This window comes from Pelmatolapia mariae, linkage group LG9 (assembly GCF_036321145.2).
Source record: "Pelmatolapia mariae isolate MD_Pm_ZW linkage group LG9, Pm_UMD_F_2, whole genome shotgun sequence".
Taxonomy (NCBI): Eukaryota; Metazoa; Chordata; class Actinopteri; order Cichliformes; family Cichlidae; genus Pelmatolapia; species Pelmatolapia mariae.
Genome location: NC_086235.1, coordinates 19,937,878 through 19,958,578, shown reverse-complemented (window position 1 = coordinate 19,958,578; position 20,701 = coordinate 19,937,878). Strand labels below are relative to the sequence as shown.

The 20,701-nt window shown below is 41.0% G+C and overlaps 1 protein-coding gene across 1 annotated transcript; it reads right to left on the bottom strand.

The window, feature by feature from the left end:
- Positions 1 to 129: 129 nt before the first annotated feature.
- pan3 (poly(A) specific ribonuclease subunit PAN3) lies at positions 130 to 20,483 on the bottom strand. The gene is made up of 18 exons (XM_063484266.1): positions 19,808 to 20,483; positions 18,815 to 18,936; positions 18,050 to 18,122; positions 17,891 to 17,961; positions 17,581 to 17,725; positions 17,190 to 17,407; positions 16,753 to 16,857; positions 16,612 to 16,669; positions 14,837 to 14,998; positions 12,995 to 13,111; positions 12,507 to 12,608; positions 10,082 to 10,247; positions 9,709 to 9,796; positions 9,460 to 9,599; positions 7,854 to 7,983; positions 2,058 to 2,122; positions 1,836 to 1,974; positions 130 to 1,155 (listed from the first exon to the last, which is right to left on the bottom strand). Exons 1-18 carry the CDS (start codon positions 20,142 to 20,144, stop codon positions 1,015 to 1,017), a joined length of 2,379 nt encoding a protein of 792 aa, XP_063340336.1. The 5' UTR covers positions 20,145 to 20,483; the 3' UTR covers positions 130 to 1,014.
- Positions 20,484 to 20,701: the final 218 nt, after the last annotated feature.

Genomic DNA, 20,701 nt, shown 5'->3' with positions numbered 1-20,701 from the left:
CATCCCCACCCCGCCCCACCCCACCCCCATCTCACACTACCCCGCCCCACCCCACCCCCATCTCACACTACCCCACCCCACCCCACCCCACCCCCATCTCACACTACCCCACCCCACCCCCATCTCACACTACCCCAGGAGAAGACACCTCTTCCTGAGTGCCCATAGACACCACAAGTCTCCACCCACCCAATCCCATTCCATGCCACCCCACTGCAAATGAACCCAAATTCCATAATCTCCTGAACCAAAATGTCTGAAAACCTTATTTGTTTTCCAGTTTTACAAACCCTTCCCGCCCTACCCAAGTGGTTTTATTTCCTTTTGTCAAAGGGGAACCATCAACCAAGGCTAAAGCTAGTTAGCTGTCCAACTCCAATGAAAGCCTTGAGTGGTGTCTCCCGTCTCCAAGTGCTTCAGAATGAAGGGGTGTGGTCTCCAACCGGAAGAAAGATGCAGTCAGCAGAAAGCTAGATTTCTTTTTTTTGTTTCATTTCCGAGTCTGCTCTGGTAATTTATGTCCATGTGTGATTTTAGCTCTCTGTTCACCCTGTAGGCCACTCACACATATTCATAAAAATAACAAAAATTAACAAAAAAATTAAAATCTTAGTGCATCCTCCTCAGAAAAATAAACCCCAGCTGTAGAAACAAACAATAAAAGCAGGAAAAGTTCAAAACGTCATGTTTTGTGTCTCATTTTGTTCCCCAAATCTTAAAAAAATGTCATCATATGTGTTCGTCACAGCTTCCATGTTTGTCCTTAAACTTTTGTTTTCCTCCTTGTGTTTTTAAACTTTCAGCTGTGGGGTTTAAGAAAACTAAAAAAGAAAAGTTACACTTTAGAAAAGCCTTCCTGGTGGACAGGGTCAGTGTATGTGACTGAGGTTCACGAAGCCCTGCCCCGCTGCCTTTGCCATGCTGATGTCATCTCTTTGAGCCTGGTCCTCCACTGTAGTGCAAAAATGTGCTCCAGGTCCCAGCAACTCCACCCTGCCGGGCCTGAAAGCGGCGCTACAGAGAACCGGATGCAGCGGCCTGCAGCTCCTGGAAGGTACTGTCAAAGCAGCGCTTCAGGTCCGAGTAGGTCACAACCAGGACACTTTTCTCGTCCCGAGACACCAGGCTGATCTTCTCAGGAACGCCTGCGTCCAGCTAAATGACCACAAGAAACAGAACTTTTAAAAAAAGTATATTTTGTAAGTGTTGTTTTCTGTTTTGCTACAGTTAGCATACAAAAGCAATTCATTCTTATGAGAAAAGCAACTGTTTTGACAATCAGTTGGGATCGCTTTTGCAAGTTATAAGGTCATGTGGGTGCACCGATAACAGGATAAGACTATCTGACACAAATGTAACAGTGAGTGCAGCTATTCATACAACAGTTTACTCAAATGAAAAGGCTGTAACTGCGAAAAGTCACAGCTTTAATTAGATTCAGGCTAACAAAGTGAAAAGAGGAACTAAAGTGTTAAGAAAAACAGTGACAGCTTGTCAAGGAAGTTAAGCCGGTGGTTAAAAAGGATCTACACATGTATGGTGCTGGTTAGGACTGACATACTGTATAATTCAGTGTTTTGGAACTGAAATTTGGAAAATCGCTACACTGTAAAACAGGTTAATCTTTTTTTTAAACTTCCATTTGCAGTCACTGGGCACATTAATGTGCGATTTTAGCCTATGCTATTGAAGCATTAACAGAAAATTGGGCTGCTGTGCATGTTTGCCTAACTTATACACATTAAATAGTTCCATGAAGTGCACAACTTATCAAATATCTGCTTATTTAAAAACAAAAGTATTAAAAGAGACCAAAAAAAAGAAAGCTCCCTGACTTTGTTGAGGCAGGAGACGATGTGGCTGAGGTCAATCCAGGGCGTCCCCGCTTCTGTCACCTGGTGAAACAGGTGGTCCCGGAAAAGCTTCAACAGGTAACGGTCGCCCGTTTCTGACCACGTTGGGTCCTTTTGGAATCTGATTGGCACAACACAAGACTATGCAGTTGTAACAGAAATAAATCACACACTATGATGCAATGTTCAACAAGTGGTACTTACTCTGGACGTTCATTTATGGTGCCCAGCTTGGCCAGCAGGCGAAAGAGTCGGCCATTTTGCACCTCCTGCAGAGAGAGAGAGAAAAAAAAAAAAGGGGGGGCCAATTTTATTTGTCTGCACCAGAAATTTTCATTTTTCTTTCAGTTGAAAGAAGCAACGTTGAAAGCAGCACCAGAGGAGAAAAACACTCTGCCACTAGAGGCGATAGCAGGCAGTAAAATTCCCCACTCATTACCAACATGCAGTGAATGCTGCTTTAAATTTTATTTTCATTCCTGCAGCTGTAAACAGAGTATAGATGTTAAGTGCAATGAATATGGGCCAAATGAGAGGGGGTTTAAATTTGATGGGTGGGGCAGGGAGATAAATAAATAAACAAACATATATTTCAGTGGGATTTTCTCTTATAAAACACCAATTTCAAATCCAAAGATCACGTTCCCCCTGCAAGGAATGCTTCCAAAAACTGAAACCGCTGCTGTTGACTTTCTGCCCATACATGGTGCTGAGCTCCGTTTTCTCTCACAGGGTCTACAAGATACTTCCCTCTGACTGAAAGTGAACCCAAAAAAAATGGCGCATTTTCCTCTAAGCACGTCTAATTTTGGTTTGCAGTTTCTTCTCTGAAATCAAAGACGTGTAAGACAGAAGTAAACCAATATTACACCTACATCATGGCTCCTACACATCAAAACCACCTAACCTAATCCACATAACTCATTTGAGGTTACTTAATAGAGAAAAGAATGATGTACTCATAAATACACATGGATTAGGGTGGAATTACGTGATGCATTGTCATAAACATCTTTAACTTAAATAATCCATTAAAAATAAATGCGAGCAGGTGCCAGTTTGTGGAAGTTGCCATGCTGTCTCACAGTACAGTGGCTGAGATAGACATCGCTATTTCCCTGTTTGTCTGTGGCTAGAGACTGGCGATATACGTAGTATAGCTTTAAACACCCCCCCCCCCCCAAAAAAAAAAAAAAAAAAAAAAAAAATCGCACGAACAGCTCTTTTAACACTTGTACATGTATATTTTAATAATCTCCTTCTTGCTACATTGTTCTCCTCCCCCATTTCCACCTCATCCCTCATCTCCTGAACTGAACAAATGAACAAAAACAGGCATAAACATGCTTGTTTATTCCAGATATTGTCGCAGTTACTTATTGGCAGCAGATTACATGTGGGACCCTCTCATCTCTGGATAGCTGACAACAGGCCAGCTAAACAACAACAGATGGTTATAAGCTAATGGTATGCCAGTGAATGCTTGAGTTAGAGCTGGGCGATATGACCCAAAATTCATATCTCAATGTTTTTTAGCTGGATGGCGATATACGATATATATCTCGAGATTTTTTTTAAGCCATAAGGTAAGAACAAAAAGAGAGTTTAGTCAAAGCTGTGTCCCAGATGTCACACAGGCACTTTTATTAACATACAACGTAGATGTACATGAAGAAATTACTCAAAAATAAATTATCAGCATTTATTAAATAATAATGCTCCATAAATAAAAGAAACACAATGTTGTTTTTGTGCATAACAAAAAGCTTACAATTGTGCAGTCAAAATGTAAACTAAAAGACGCTGAGCATAATAACAAAGAGACAGATTTCACAGCTGCTCTATTCCCAAGTTCTACTGCGTGACTGACAGCCTTGAGTTTGAAATCCTCTTTGTAACCGTGTCTCTTAACAGGTGCCATTTATGGTTCTTATACACACACAATACGGTAATATTACGTTGAAGCACAGTACGTGTCACTCCGCGAGGCTCCTCTACGGTAGCCGTAATGCTCCGACAATCCATCAAGCGGTGCGGCTCCGTTGCTTACCAAAGTCGTACTAAAACATTTTTTGACAGATTGCTGAGCGCCCTGTACCACATAAAAACGGTTCGCGGTCAGTAAGCACAACCAGAATTCATACATAAGGTGCACTGTCGATTTTTGAGAAAATGAAAGGATTTTAGGTCATGCAGCCCCTGTGGGCTGCATGTCGTTAGCGCGGTTAGCTCGTTAGCGCGGTTAGCTCGCTAACACGTTGACGCCGTCCAGCCCCACGCACGGGGCGATCCGCGGTAACTCGTTAACGGAGATTTGCCGTGTTCATCTTGTCGTTGCCTGCAGGTGAAGCTATGGGGGAGGGGGAGTTGTGTTCAGTGAAGGAGAGGCGAGGCCCAGTAACGCAGCGTAGAGACAAAAATGGACGAAAGAGAGGCAAACTTGCGGCTCCACAAGTATAATTATAACGTAACATAGACTATATCGATATAAACGATATTGTCACATCTTATATCTCGTATGAAAATATATCGATATTTTTAAAAAACTCGATATATCGCCCAGCTCTAGCTTGAGTGTCCCAAAATTTACACCTTTCCTCTGAAAAACAGCTTGTTTACACTCTCACATCGTGTCCAAGCCCAAGAATGTTAGACACTCTTCACCAACGTGTACTGTAACTTTAAATCTGCACCTAAAGTTGTTGAAAACGTGATGTTGCTCACTCCATGACAGATTATTGCACTGCAGCAAATTACAGCTCACCTTCATGTCTGCAGATATAATTAATTCCTGCCTCTCCTTTCTCTTCTTCCTCTTTGTCTCACCCTGTCAACTGTATCTTCACTGTTGGACAAAGTGACAATTACTGAAAAACCAACTGGCCAATCATTTCAGCTCATTCGAAAATGTATTCAGGATTCATTTTTCTGTAACAGTATTCCCAGACTAGCTTCTGTGTCCACCAACTGAATCAGAAGAAAACTACTACAACACTAACAAAAAAAAAAAACTTTTTCAGGCTCCAATAAACCTAAAGGGAAATAAAAACAGAATGCAATGATCTATTTGAACTATATATGGAGTTTAAAAGTGAAAATGAGAACATCCAAAATGCTGAAACTAAAGAACTGATTCATAATAAATATTTGCTGTTTTGGAATTTGATACCAGCAACAAGTTTCGATGATGTTGGGGACAAATAAAGACTGGAATAGTTTCATGGCGCTTAAAAAAAATTAATTAATAAACATCAATAGTCTTTTAAAAAGTCTGTGGTTTTTCTCACTGTGATGCTGAGAAACAAGAATTTGGGGATTTTGTCAGAGATTGGTCTAGTATATAAATAATTTTAAAAATTCAGCAAATGCAGACACATGCAAATATCGAGGCTCAACACCACTCAGGCCACACTGACTAAAAACTAAAGCGGAAAACCATGCAAATGAAAGAACTTGTATTAACAAGATCCAGAAACGCTGCCGTCTTCTCTAGGTGAAGTGTTTACCTCTACTGTGGCGTGACCAATCAACATTAGACATTCTTTCTGCAAATCACAGATGCTGAGTTCTTCAGGCTGAATTTGCCTGCCATTAGAGCAAAGTCTTCATGACTGTGTGGTGCTGCATTATTGCACGAGACGGGTAACTTGCACATCTGTGACGATACTACCAATACCAAATGACATATATAGGTTTATGGGGCAGTTTTTTCAGCAAGGCAATGCCAAACCACATTACGCGTCTGTCTGGGGATTTGTGCTCTAGGATGAAAGCTATGCCATAACCTCAAACCCCTCTGGATCACACGCCTTAACCTGACAAAAGACTGCAACTATTGTGATTGGCCTTTTCTCCACCGTTGATTTATCCTGTGCATTTCTGGCTACTTTTTCACCACCACTTTTACATTTATAAGTGAGAATAACAATCATTGTCTCAGTAGAAGGGATAATAATCAAAATAATAATATAAGAACTCACAAATGTCAGCAAATTCCCAGAGGGAGAATGCTTAAATGGTCAGAATGGATGTGAGGGAATGAACAAAGAAGAGGAAAAACTAGAGGGACAAAAAAATAAACAAACAAACAAACGTCCCAGCAACTGTATTTCTTTCTATCAGCTGGCACCGCATGTAAACAACTGGGACACAATCACAGGGTAATTAACACACAAAGCAGCTACACAAGCATAAATGCCAGCCACTTACGCTGGCTACATCATAGCTTCTACAGACATTCACTGCAGAAGCCTAAATCAGGGCTGACTGCAGTTCAGGTCTGTCGCACTTAAAAGCATTAATTTACAAATAAAAACAACCACCAGTGATTAAACCCCCTGCTCAGCCTTCTAGTAGACACACCTGTGCACCTGTTCAAAATTGCACGTCCACTTGTTCTCAAGTTATCGCAGTCACAAGATTTTCAGAAAACTTACTCTGAGCTTGAGATCCAAGTTACTGAGATTCAAACATGTCCAAGAAATTTTTGTAGATGCACCTATAGTATGAATTTGAAGCTCCTGCGTTGACTGGCTGTCCAGTTATCGGATTCATAAGCTTAGCTGTCCACACCACTTGCCCGCCCAGCGGGGTGACGGCCATTCACCCATCCTTTTACCACTGAGGGGTAACAGTTACAAAAGGAGATTGTGAGGTATTACAAAACTGAAATACTGTGAAAGAATGAGGTTGAGGCATTTAGTCTTGTCAGAAATGAAAAGCTTACAGGGACCTGTTAAAAGAATGAGGTGCAAACAAGGCTCTGTCCAAGCTTCTGTTAAAAGATCCTGCTGGCAATTCATCACAGTGAATGAACACAGTTCATACAGTTTAGGAGAAAAACATTTCAAATCTCCTCTTTGTATCGTTAGCAAATAACCATAGTGTTTAAATTACATACCGTTTACTGTTAACATACTGTTACGGATACACTGTTTGGGGGGGGGGGGGTGTCTGGAGTTGACTGAACAGTGTCGGTTTTATTTTGTTAACCCTCTCCCTATCTGATGAACAGTTACAGCTGCAAGCAGAGCGAAACATGAGATTTCCTTTGTCTACCTCAAAATCATTCAATCTGATGTGTTCCAGATGGCTAAAAATATCAAGCATGGGTACCAGTGGTAGATAACAGCTGTATTTGTATTACTACATCTACATCACAAGAAAACAAAACAATGAGTGCTTCTTGGCAAAATTACCAAATTAGAATCTAAATTAAAGATTAACGAGTGTCTTTAAAAGCAGCATCATGACTGAAGCAACAACAACCTGTAACTTAACACAGCAGCACTGTTACAATGATGCAACCACAAACTCAAAACGGTTTACATGAAACTTTTAACTTTCAAATAAAGCTTTTCTTCAACAATATAAGAGTGACCAGGAAAACACAGAGGGCTACTGCTATTTTTATACACGCAGGCATGCATTCAGCAGCGTTTGACGTGATAGGCAGGAAATCTAAATACTGTCATTAGCTGAGTTTGGACTAAAAAGCTTATACTACTGAGAACCATTTCGGTGTTCTCATGAAACATTACCGACATCACTCAAATTTAAAGAACTCTGTTTTGATAACACCTACTCAGAATAGATAGTAAATAGGGTCTGCAGCTAGGAGGTTTAAAAAAAACAAAAACACAAAAAAAACAAAAACCACAAGCTACTTCACTGGTGTGTCAGCGCGGAGACAAGGCCGGAAGAGGAAGCTTGGGCCTGACCGAAAGAAAAAGACCGAGATGGGGTCGGGTTGGCCGTTTCACACATTGATGCTCCAACATAGGGAAACTATATTCAACACAAAAGTCCACAATATACTGTACAACATCCTGTGCACACACACACACACACACACACACACACACAACTTCCCTATTTGCTAACCAAGGCAATGCCCTCTTTTATCCACCGCACAGGCAGTAAACAACATGGCTGAATCATGTTACAGACACGTTTTCTGTTCAGACCTTCTCTGTGTATTCAACATAACCTTCACCATACCTTGGCCAGATCCTCCTCAATGACGTCATTCCTCATCTGCGATGCATCCAGTTGTGTGTAGAATCTGGCTCCAATCATCGGCATGATGTCATTGACGCTGCGCAGGCGAGACTGTTCGGTCAGCAGATACCTGCAAAACACAGCAACAATTTACCTTCGTGTGAGTTCAGGTCAGGCGCCGCTGCACTCACAAGAAGGCGGTCTCTTTACACACTATTTTCTTCTTCACTATTAAGTATAAGGTGCAAGCCGTGCACAAAAAGGTATAAAACACTGCTACGACCATAAAAACAGCACAAGTGTGAGTGCTTCAATTAGAAGATCAAACACTACTAACCAATCAGATTCCAGCTTTCTCTTATATGCCAAGTTTTGGTTAATTTCATCTATACGCAGACAAAATTAAGTGAAAACTCAGCTGACATGTTATTATGCTACCTGTGACAGTAGCCTGAGTATATTGCATGTCACAATTTACTCAAGTATAAAAGCATCAGTTCTTTTAAGAGGTCAACGCTCACTTCATTTACAGGACGCAGATCTGATAAGTCAATGGCCGTTAAACTTCAAAGATTATTTATCTTCACACCACCACAAAAAGGTCACACTGACTGAAAGTCCCTGCAGATATTTTCCTCGGCTCTTCTTACTTATTCAACACACGAATCGCATGATTGCATGTTTAGGTGCTGAAGACCACGTCTTTTTTTATAAAGATAAACATCTTTCAGATAACAGAAATACTGCATAGGACTAACACAGACACTGACAAATTTTTGAAAATGCATAAAATCTGACTATTTGAATCCTAGGTTACGATTTTTTTTTTTGTAATGTTCTAATCATTTCCGATTACAATTAATCCTACAGAAGTTTGACACGACTCCAACGTTGCTGACAGGTATTGTTAACGTACGTTAACAATACCTGTCAGCAGAAGTGCATCGATTGCTCGTGGTAGAGCTAACATAACATAGAGGAAGCTAACAGTAAAGGCTCAGTAGGAGGTACTCCATTCTTGCCCCACGGACAGCTTTTATTTGTGTTTTTGAAATAGTTTAAGTTAAACCACGACTGTGGTCAGTTGAGTTGACAACACTTTTTTGGTCAGTCTCAATGTGGTTGTGTTTGTTGCAATACATGTACAGAAGCCTTTATTGCACTTACGGTAACACCAATGCGTTTACTGCCACGTCCATTAATATTGTTTCACATCATGTGAGTTTGTCAGCTACACTGACACGCGACATGTGTAACAGGCAGTAAAATAAGGAACATACAAAGGAAATAACAGCAGTATGTAGCAGCCTTTGGACTCTCACACCGAGCTAGACTAATACAGATAAATTAGGTGGACAATGTTAACTGACTTGTTTACTTTTCATTTTATTAATTTAGGTCCGGTTGCCATTTAGTCATCGTACTAACAAGCACCAGACCATCACCTTAGCCACTCTACCACCAAAAAACAGGGATGTAAACTGAAGATTCCTCCAAGCTACAGATACCAGTGATAACCCAAAACAGGTATTAAGTGCAGGCATTTTAGTTCATCTGAATGCCCCCCCCCCCAAAACTGGGTAACGTCACACCACCACCCCCTTACAGAATGAGGTTCTTGAGGTCTGAAGAGTAGTTGATAGACACCAGCTCCATAGCCTTCTGCAGGTTCTCCCTTTGTATGCCAGCCAGGGAGTTGCATGCCAAAGCCAGCACAACCTTGCCCAGTGACACGAGATCTGCTTGCTACAAAAACAACACAAAAATAAACTTTAACCACACTTCCTCTGCTTTTGAAGTAAAACAGAACGACAGTACTAAAATAAAATAATTTCACATGAAGCTGATAAAGTACCTGGTACTGTGGCATAAGGGCAAGATGATTGGTCTGACTGTTGTCAAATGTTAAGACATCAAACACCCCAACACAGTTCACCCGTAACCTACAAAGATTAGCGCATTAGGCATTAGGTAACGTACATGTTTGTTGTGCATACACAGTAGCATTGTTGTGAAAAACGTAAGCGCTGAATGAAAATATTCTTCTGCTTTTAATAGTTTTTTTTTTTTTTTTTTAACACTTAGGTCATAGTTTCATCTCTGAGCTTAAACAATAAATTAATGTTCTTTCATACATGCACATTTATGGTTATAAGAGACAGGCTATGATTCTTATATCCATGCTGAACAATGAAATATGTGCTTAGATACTTGAATAGCGTCTATACCTGGTCTTGCCAGTGATGAGAATTTTGCTGGGGTCCATCACACGGCAAGCCAGGCCTGCCGTGTGGATGGTGCGCAGGGCTGAGCTGAGCTGGACGATGTATGCCCAGATGAGGGATTCTGGGAGCAGCCCCGCGTGCTGCCGTGGTGGAGGGGGTTCATGTTGTCCTGCACATGAGAAAAAAGTTTTATTGCGCAAAAGTGGTGTGAGGTTTTACATTACTTATGAACTAAACCTCAGACTACTTCCTCAGTAACCTTATCTTCATGACAAGCTGTTTCTTAGAGGTCTGACATGAGTAAAAACGCATGAACTTCAGTCTGTAGATTAACAAGCTGATAGTTTTCTCAGCAACAGTGCAGACTCAGAAAACAACTAAAAATTCCTGATAAAAAGAAGCTCAATGACAGATTGTTTACTGTATCTTTGAAGCAAAAACTCCAGACATACAGTTAAAGAAATATAATTCTATACAATATACGAGTATTGTTCTGACCAATACTGAGATTACACTGCTTTTGCATCCATGCTGTGCGACATTCCTGCTAATGTGTAAATCTCCAGCAAAATTCAAATTCAATTCTTTCTCATGCATCTAAATTCAGTGTGTCTCTTAGAAGGCAAATATAGATTAAAAGAACGGTACCAAAACACAAAATTAAATCACTTTTACACTATGCTGCATTCCTGTTAATTGCAGCTTTGTTTGCAGTTAAGAAGTGACTTAATTGCATTTTCTAAAAACAAAATATGAAGGAATTCATTCCATTCCTTGCAGCTGTCCAACAGATGTACATTAAACTAGTTGCAAAGCACTCAACAGCTGTGCGCAGGTTTTACCAATTTGGAAAAATTGCGCAAGAGGATAAAGTCATCCACAACTTTTCTGAAGCCTTCGTTATGTATGTGTTTGGTGGACACACATCAAATGTTACTGGCATTGGAGATTTCAGTGTGGTTTTGTGAGCTGATGGAGACCCGGATGCGCTGTACAGGCTTCTTTTTGGCCTTCATGCATTTAGTCAGCAGTTTATTTTCAGACAGCCGAGTAAGTTAGCTGTGTTGCTTTGTGGTGCAGACAACTCAGTACGCTTTGCATAGGATTTATTCTTGTTTAAAAATCACTTGCACTGAAGCCAAAGTATTTCCAGTCCTGACATTTGATTTTTGTTTTTAAACGGCCTGTTACATCTTATATTGATCTTTTAACAAAGTTTTCCTGGGCCAGACTGCATCCCGGAAACTTCAAGCAACCGGATGCAGGGAACAGCTGTGACTAGCACACGCTGTTAGGGTCATGGGAGACAATTAAGGAGCACTTGGATTTGCTCTTACTTTGCGTTCTATTGATGTAGCACGCAATTTTAATATCAGTCAATTATGGTCATTTAATTGTGGGAAGCCAAAGTTGTGACCGAGATTAAAATGTGATTAACTGTGGAAGCCTACTTCACGTAAAACTGACGAGTTCACTACATCACTGAGAACCGCTAATGAAATTCTTATTCTTACTCATCAAAATACTCGTTTCAGTCACAGTTTGAACAAGCGTCTCATAAGGCAAGACCGCTTACCGTTTCTAGAAATCATGTTTATTATCGGGGCAGTACTCACTTCTTTCTCGTAATCCCCCTGCAAGTTTTACAACCAATGTGAACCACTCGCATTGGGTAATGTAAGTCAGGCAGTAGAGTGTTAGGGTGTGTAGAACACAATCAAACCACAATGCAACATGTGAGAATAAGGAACCTGTTTGTTTCACTAAAGACCATTCCAAAATGAAATGGCTTCAGATTACGTTATCTGGTATTTAGGTGTATAATCATCATGTACCCGTGTGCAAAGGCATCTGAGAGACACTTGTTATATACACACGCGCTTGTATATACATCTCATTTGTTGTGGTTTCTTATCAGTGTTTGGAATGGATGACACAAAGACCAAGGTCTGAATGCCTCTGCTTCCTCTGTCTGTCATTCCTGTATACAGGCTATTTAACAGCACCTGCCTTAGGATCAGTTTCAGCCACAGTTTCCTCCAAGTCCCCGTGTGTTTATCACAAAGACCCGTGCTTGCCAACCGTCAGCTTAGGCTACCAAACAAGACTTCAAAAAACACACAAAAAAAAAAAAAAACCCTCTCCAAAACATATTTTTAGACACTTTGAATTTCTTAAAAACATCATGTATTATTTGTTTGCACAATCTAACCCATCTACCTACATACCTATAAACATGGCATGAGCACAACTGCATGCAATGAAAGCATGAAAGCATGCACTCAAATAGACTTGGGCCAATGACCTCATTATCAAACAAGTAAACAGAGTCGAAATGTGTGAAGGGGAGGGAGTGCAGAAAGGCGTGTGAGGTGATGCTAGGCCTATTCGTAGCAAAGAACGAGGAAGGGAGGGACAGTCAGCATACCCCATTTCCTTTTGGTGAAGTACGAGTCTGCTGCTGGGTCATTAAAGTGTCTGCTGAACATGGTTTCTGCACCTGCATGGAAATCATACGAGAACACCAAAGCTGGGGAAGAAGACAAAAGCGTGATAAAACATTAGGGCTGAAAAAAAAAAACCTCCCCAAAATGCTTTCTTTGTCATCATGAAAATGTAAAACGGATTTTAAAAAAATTGCATCTATTAGCTAACTGGATACTTCAACTCCAGCTAATGGTCAACAACAATTTATTTGTCACATAGCTTTAGTGTCAGATATTCACATTCAGAGTTAAAATCTAAAGCTGTAATAACAAGGAAATTACCACATGGCAAATTTGAGCCAATTTAGTATAAAATACAGTTATGTAACCAGAAAAAATGCAAGTCTAAAATCATGTAGCTATATAAAATTTCTGTTCAAATACAGGCAAGCATTAAATCAACAAGTCGTGTATAGCTAATTACACTCACAGTGGTCTCCAAAGGCCTTGGTGGTGAAGACCTCTCTCAATGTTACAGTGTTTGAGTGCTGAACCTTCTTCCACATGTCCACCAGCATCATGCACTTTGTGTTAACGAGGCGGAAACCTTTGCATATTAAAAATATTAATTATTTATAAGACATTCATTTTATGTTAGATCCAAGCAATGGGTGAAAACAAACAACCAGTGAATACATAAAGGGCCCAACTCCAAGAAACCTTTAATTGATTTACTTTACCTGAGAGCATTTTTATTGTTTCACCACACCTTATCTAAATAAGTTTAAATAGGTTTAAACTGGTTTGTTTGAATGTAGCCTGCTATAACCTGAGTTTTGGTTTAAAATTGGCTGGATTTTCACATGTTTTAAGCAAAATTTCGACTCTTCCTGGGGAAATATGTTTTACATGAGTAGCTTGTTAAGCTGTACCTTGCTAACATCACACATAAAGCCCAGCTGTAAAGTTACAGCATCACATTATAACTGTAATGTTCTGGTACTCCGATGGTGAAAATATTTATATGCTTTTATACTTGAGTCTAATCTGGTGTTTAGTCTCTTTTATATTGTTGGGATTGCAGCTCATAAAACACACACACACACACACACACACACACACACACACACACACGATGCAAATCAATAAAATTAATATTCAGTTTTATCTGCTATAAAACTAAAGCAATTTCCACAACTCCTTTATTAGGCTGTGGGAAGGTAACCTTTAATGTTTAAATCTATGGAGTTTAAAGTTTCAGAATGTCCTTGGCATTAAAATAATTTGATCAAATTAATTATTTAATTATTGCTCTGTGAGTTAAATCCCAATATTAACATTACTTTCTATAGCATTCATCTCTTATCTTATTTCCAGCAGTGTTGATTTCTACTGTTAATGCTGATATCATATTCATCTTACATGTTTCTTATTGGAGTAGGCGGTACTCATAGGGATTATTTTGTGAAGAAGCGTCAGATGATATGTGAAACTTCCCTTTTATGTAAACAAAACAGAGCCTGACAAAGAAAGCCGTCTTAACAGAGACAGGTGATAACCACTGTCCGACTGGGATTTTCGGTTTTGTCAAACCAGCTTGCTCACTCACACACAGTCACACTCACACACACACAGAGCTGTATTGAAACTTTCGTGGGGTATACCTCTCTGGTCTGGACATTGGCCAAATGTAGTAGACAAGATTAGAAAGCCTGTTGTATGCTGTATGCTATTGTTACAGAAATACTCATTTGGGGAGGAGCAGATCCTGGAAAGAGCATGAAGGTGGAACTACACCTGCTTGCTGGATTCACTCAGGTATTGAATGTTCTATTCTAACATGAACTCAACTGGACATTAAGTAGACATTGCATTACAGAGCTTACGAGATAAAAATCTGTTCTGTCAGACTGAGTCACAGCTCCCCCCCAAGTAATGTATTGAAAGTTTAGAGCTGCAGTGCACCCATGAAAGCATTTAATTAAATTCAACTCAATTTTATTTATACAGCGCCAAATCACAACAACAGTTACCTCAAGGCACTTTATATTGTAAAGTAGAACCCACAATAATACAAACAGAGAAAAAAACCCAACAATTATATGACCCCCTATGAGCAAGCACTTTGGCGACAGTGGGAAGGAAAACTCCCTTTTAACAGGAAGAAACCTCTGGCAGAACCAGGCATTACAATACAACATTACAATATTAGAAATGCTGGAACAGCTTCTTTCGCTTATTAAACTGGGCTATCGGGAGGGTGAACTCTTAAGATTATCTGACATGGTGTGTGGCATCTGAGAAAAATGCATATGATGACCACATTTCTTACCATGTATCCTCCTCAGGCAGTACGGTAAGTCATCTTTGCTATTCACTGCCTTGTAGCACGAGGTGATGTAGCTGAAGTTGCTGGTCTTCTGCATGCGGTTTGGTGGGGGAAGGGGCTCGAGGGGAAACAGGCTGTGATAGCTGTCCACCTCAGATGGTACATCTACCAAAAACAGGCATTTTTAGAGAGGGAAAAAACACCACATACTGCACAAAAAGTAAAGATTTAAAATGTAAGTGGCAACTAGGGTTGGGCGATATGTAAAAATTTTCCAACCGACAATCCTTTGTCCAATAATCGACAATGGGCGATATAGTCACTTTTTGATAGGCGGAGCAATATAATCATGCACAGACTGATTTGCGCGTTTACAACATAGAAGTACAAAGATGGACAAACTAATTTCCAAAAAAATTAGGGCTGTCAGCGTTAACGCGGTGTTAATTCAATCATCACGATTAACGCGATTAAATTTAACGCGCTCAACCCATCTGGAGCGCAGAATGAACCAACTTTGGACAAACTGCCCAAAATGCATTGACAGAGACATTTCAGGGAGTTCTGACTCAGCCTGCGCTCCAGATGGGTTAATTGTTAATCCCATTAGTCGTGATGACCGCACATTAACGCTGACAGCACAAAAAATATATATGTAAAGTCGCCAATTTGGGATGAGAGAGGTAAACCTAAGGATGTAACCAAAGTGGTGTGCCGCTTGTGCAGTCGTATAGTGCGAGAAAGTACTCAAACACGACTAACTTAGATGAGCATGTACATGTCCACCATCCGGATGAGTATGCTAGGCTATCACCAGCTTCTGCAGCTCCATCAACAAGCATTTGGGCGCACTCTGAGGAGGGTGCATTTGCTCACAGATGAAAGAGGGTGCTGTTAAAACAGCGCTATTATTATTTTTTCTGTTTGCTGCTTCTATTAGCTCCATCCTTATTAGAAAACTTGTTCATGGGCAAATAAATAAATCGCCCTCGTTAAAACGATCGCCGATGGGCTCAACCTATAGTCAATATATTCGTCCAATCGCCCAACCCTAGTGGCAAACAAGATTTTTGGTTTAATTTACTGTAAAGTTTATATTCCTGAGATACAAAAAGCTTGTTTGCAAAACAATCAGAAATCTTGTTTTCCCTGTTAGCGACCAAGAGCTTTTCCCCAGACGGTAAACTATCTCGAATAATTGTGAAAACCAGACAGCAGAATTTTTACAAAAGTCCCTGAAGAAGGTGAAGTGGGAGCATGACAGAAACCAAAAGTAAAACAAGACTGAGCCTGAAACGGACATTCACTCTATTACAAAAGCTCAAGGATTTGTGATCAAAAGCAACATGTGTGTGGCATCATCTCTAGTGAGTTAACTATTAACAAAAAACTGACTGCTTATTTTAAAACTGAATCTGAGCCAGACTTTGCAACACGTGCCTTAAGGGAGACACTGAAAAGCTGTCTGTTGCACCACAGCACTGCTGACGTGCTGTGTTTGTGGTAGTTGCAATCTTAGCAACTCACACACACACACACACACACACACACACACACACACACACTAAACACATACCCACAGAGCCCACAACCAACATATTGCACACTAACAGGACAGAATAACTCTACATCAGACTTGCAAAAAGCACTAGTGCTGGTTTGTTTACATGTAAATATAGAAAATAGAACACTGAAACAGCCATTTAGTTTTATAAGCGCATGTTTAAGGTCAGTTGTCACAAGCATCCCTTATAATGTCAACAATGTAGATGCTCTACCTGGATTTTCTGAGTGGTCAATTTGGGCCATGGTTATTAGATGTCTGTTTATCAACTCCTGAAGAAGACACAAGTGGACAAGACATCAGTTATAAAGCTCCAGAGGAGAGAAGGGGAATGTTTGGTCAACAAGGACAATACCTGTCGAAGCTCATCAGCCATGAAGAAGGACGGGGCATTGGCTTTCGGCTGCATGTAAGCCACATGTGGCGCCGTGGGGGGATAGATATGGTAGGTAGGAAACACCTGCAATAAAACCAGAAAAAAGAAAACACAGCTTCCTATTTACTGAGAAATGGAAACCAGTCTGATCATACAAATATTGTTTTCAGGCAGCTATGTAAATGAATGCGAGAGAATGAAACTCTTGTGATGTCATAAAAAAACAAAAAACAAAAAAAAAATTACATTCCCTATTAGGCTAATGTCTGAGTCAACAGCCATGAATTTACATCTCAATGCAGCCTATTAAATAAGACTCACATTTATATCAAAACTTAAAAATGCAGACTGATTTAAGTGATATTCATTTTGTTGTGTTTAAAGTGACTGAATGCATCTGCAGAGTGTATCCGTACCATCCCAGCCATTGGTGCCGGGGTGTTGTCTGTGTAAAAGTAGGTCGTCCCCCCTACAGTCTCTTTCTGGATAATGTGTGCACCCTGGTCAGACGCGGTGGTGGGCACCATGTAATTGGCAGGGTTTGGGGTGTGACTGCGTCGACGGGGAGCAGGTGAGGTGTGTGGTGTAATTTTAGGGGAGTGAAGAGGAGATGATCCCGCAGACAACGACATTCCTGAAAAAGGAGACAGAACGTGAGAAATGTTTCTTAGGAAAAGATTTAATTTCACAGTAATATATGAGGGAAATCCCTCACGAACTCAAGTATTACAATTTCTAAAGATGAAAAACAAAATTGAGCCCAACAGAAAGTGTTTGGGTAGAGGGTAGTTCTCAAAAAACCCACACCTGGAGCCAGGGCAGCAGCTGTGGAGCTGCTGAGACCAGGATGTGCAAAGAGAGGTGAGGGGAAGGCCTGGACAGTGGACTGAGCCATATTGGCCATACGTGGAGCTCCCTTAGGGATGAATTCACTCGCTGCCGGGTTAGGAGCCTGCCAACACAAATGAAAACAATGGAAAAATTAAAAGTCGTCTATCAGTCTTGTTGGAGGCAAATAATCTCATCTTTGTCAGGCTTCAAGTATTTCCTTATATAAAAATGTAATCCTGAACCCTTAAAGAACTTTAATGCTATGACCCGATGTTTGTACGCTCACCTTTCTCCTTTGGGAAATGCTAAGAGCACCAAAATCACTGAACAGTGAGGACGTCGGGGAGTTCACTGGATCTGCAAAGCACAAAGTGTTAAGGGCCCCTTCCAAACTTCAGTGGATGAGTGTCAGCTAGTGCCCCAAAGATATCTGAATACAGCTTACCATGAGTGCTGTGGCTGAAGTTCTTGGCACCATCGTTGAGAAGACTGGGAGAGCTGCTGCTGGTAGTCATTCGCTAAGGAGAGCAGCATCCAGAGGAGATGTGTTACAAAAAGCATCCCACCGTCCAATTATGTTCATCAAAATACAACGAAATACCATAAAATAATGGTGGGCAGCTCAATGATATTAAACACTGGCCAAAAAGCAACGCAGCCCACCTGCAGAGTCGAGTTTAGATCGTTAGCAGCATCTGAACTTTCAAAAACATGCCTGAGGGCATTGTCTACTAGTAAAGTTATTGCATACGGCACAAAAAAAAGAAAGAAAGAAATGAAATAAGGTTCAACCCTAACATAACCATGTTGCCAGTCACGTACATGTGAAAACCATTGACTGGGGATGTAGCGATATACCCGCCAGTAAATGCCTCGATGACTCCCAACAGCAAAAGATTAAACTTAATGATGGCAGTGGCTGACGTTAACCTATTGTGTCACATCGATTTCACAGTAGCTAAATGTTCAAAGTTGGAGTGATGGAGAACTTGAAGACTTTGGTTTATTGTGAAGCTGTTTTTATGCTTCCCTGTAAAAAAGAAAGGGCAATAACAACAAACTCACTACAGAAATCTAACTTGTATACCATCAACTCAGAATTTCACACGCATTGCATTCCTAACATAGCAAAATAAAACACGCATATATTCATTTTCAGTTCGTTTAACTGTACATTTACTGTGACAGACCTACAGCGTCCCTCTTGTACCTGCATCATTGAGTATTTAGGCTCTGCTGGACTTCCAAATCCATTGACCCCAATAAAGCTGCTGCTGAAGTAAGAGTTGGTAAGATTGGCATCGCTCAGGGTTGCGCCTTCCATCCCTGGGACTGTAGATGACAATAAAAGCAGAGTTTTGCAGATTAGGACTGCAGCCAGACCATATCAGTTAGAGATAATTGCTTACACAGTCCAAAAGGTAATGCACTCATGCTAATGTGTGCACAACTGAGTGCGTCCTCAGCCAATCACAGTTTGAAAGCATGTAAACAGTGAGCCGCAGCTGAAGCTTGACCCAAGGTGATAGCTACCACCAGCAAACTTTTTTAGTAATACTTCCAGGGCAGCTTTTAATGCACGACTGCAAAGTGCATGCTACTTAAACACAAAAACACAACACACAAAAACAATGCCTACTAAACCGTTAGCGTAGGTAGGCTAGTGTTAGAAAAGACTCACGAACTCAACTTGGAGAATAACACTAAACTTCACTTTAAGTTAAGTGAAGAAGAAAATGTGCTGATAAAAACACTAATTTCTCCTTTTTGGAGGAGAAACCCAAACAGGTACAATAAGTTAAAGTGGTCAGTTTAAACATAGTTTAGCTAACGCTAGCTGGCTATTAGCTGCAGGAGCTAACGTTAGTGGTACGCGGATTTCTGCCCACTCACAGCTGTCACACAACACAACAGGCCTCCTCGGCTACAGCAGCATGGCTCATGTTTTGTGTTTTTAAGATACTGGTAACACAACGTGTAGTCAAAACTTGTGAGACGATAGTTAAAGAGCGCGATATATGCTAGTTGCACGCTGGGCTGTTTTGCTAATGTCTGGTAAGTAAAAGTAAACCACGTTGTTTTGGCGCTGAGAGGCCTCAGTGAATCCTCGGGCTAAATTTTAACAAAGCTCCGTGAGGCCCGAAAGTAAAGTCACAGTCAGTCACCCTGCACGAGGCCTTGGTTTACAGTAATTTGTACTCACTGGTTAACAGCTGCCCCTCCAGAGACGTACTCGCAGGCCCCAATGTTTCACTCTTCTTGGGACCGCCGGTGCCCCCACCGCCCGGGCAGCCCGCCGCGGAGCCGCCAAGGGAATACCCCGCTGGCGTCCCACCACCCCCGGCCATGGACAACGGGACAGGGCTGCCGCCGCCGTGCAGCGACAAACTCGCCAAGGACGGATCCTCATGCAAGAACTGACACTCATCTCCATAAAAGCAGGTTTTGTCTTTTGCGTAGTATCGACAAAACTTCACCTTGACATTGGGTATCCCGGCACCCCCGAGCGGAGCAGCTGAAGGTGGGAGTCCACTGTTCATGGCACTGCTGCTGCCGCCACTGCTGCCGGAAGACGCTCAAACATAGAGAGATGCAGGAAGCTAGCGTGCTAGCCCGCTAGCTTTCAACCAGTTTTCACTTAAAGGAGCGGGTTAATGTCACTTCGGGTGGTGGAAAACACTTAAGATCCCAGAGTACTCACATTCTAAGGCTAAGGAGCATTTTGGTTTGAGGAAATATCACTGCACGTGAAATCCTGGTCGTCGTTGTTGCTTTTGTTGTTGTCGCTATCCATGCAGCTGCCTTCGCAAAGTAGCCTGTTGTTGTTGTTTTTTCCGCTCGCAGCCTCTGTGCTGTGCTACAGAGCCGCTAGCATAGCTGTGCATTGTGGGTAAAACAAATTGTATCTGCTGGATGCAAACTAAATTTGAGGTATCTGCGATGTTGACAAAGATATAGGGGGAAATTATCTTTTTTTTCTTTTTCTTTTTTTTTTTTTTTTAGCGCGGTTATCATTCAGAATTAAGCAAATGATGAAAACGTAGAACATTTTAAAATAACTTTTAAAAAAGAGAAAGAAAAAAGAAATTACTTCTTA

Coding starts and splice junctions, on each gene's coding strand:
- pan3 (XM_063484266.1), bottom strand. CDS start 20,144: ATGAACAGTGGACTCCCACCTTCAGCTGCTCCGCTCGGGGGTGCCGGG. Junction 18,123..18,814: donor CTAAATACTCAATGATGCAG/GTACAAGAGGGA, acceptor TGCTCTCCTTAG/CGAATGACTACCAGCAGCAG. Junction 16,858..17,189: donor CGGCACCAATGGCTGGGATG/GTACGGATACAC, acceptor GTTTTATTGCAG/GTGTTTCCTACCTACCATAT.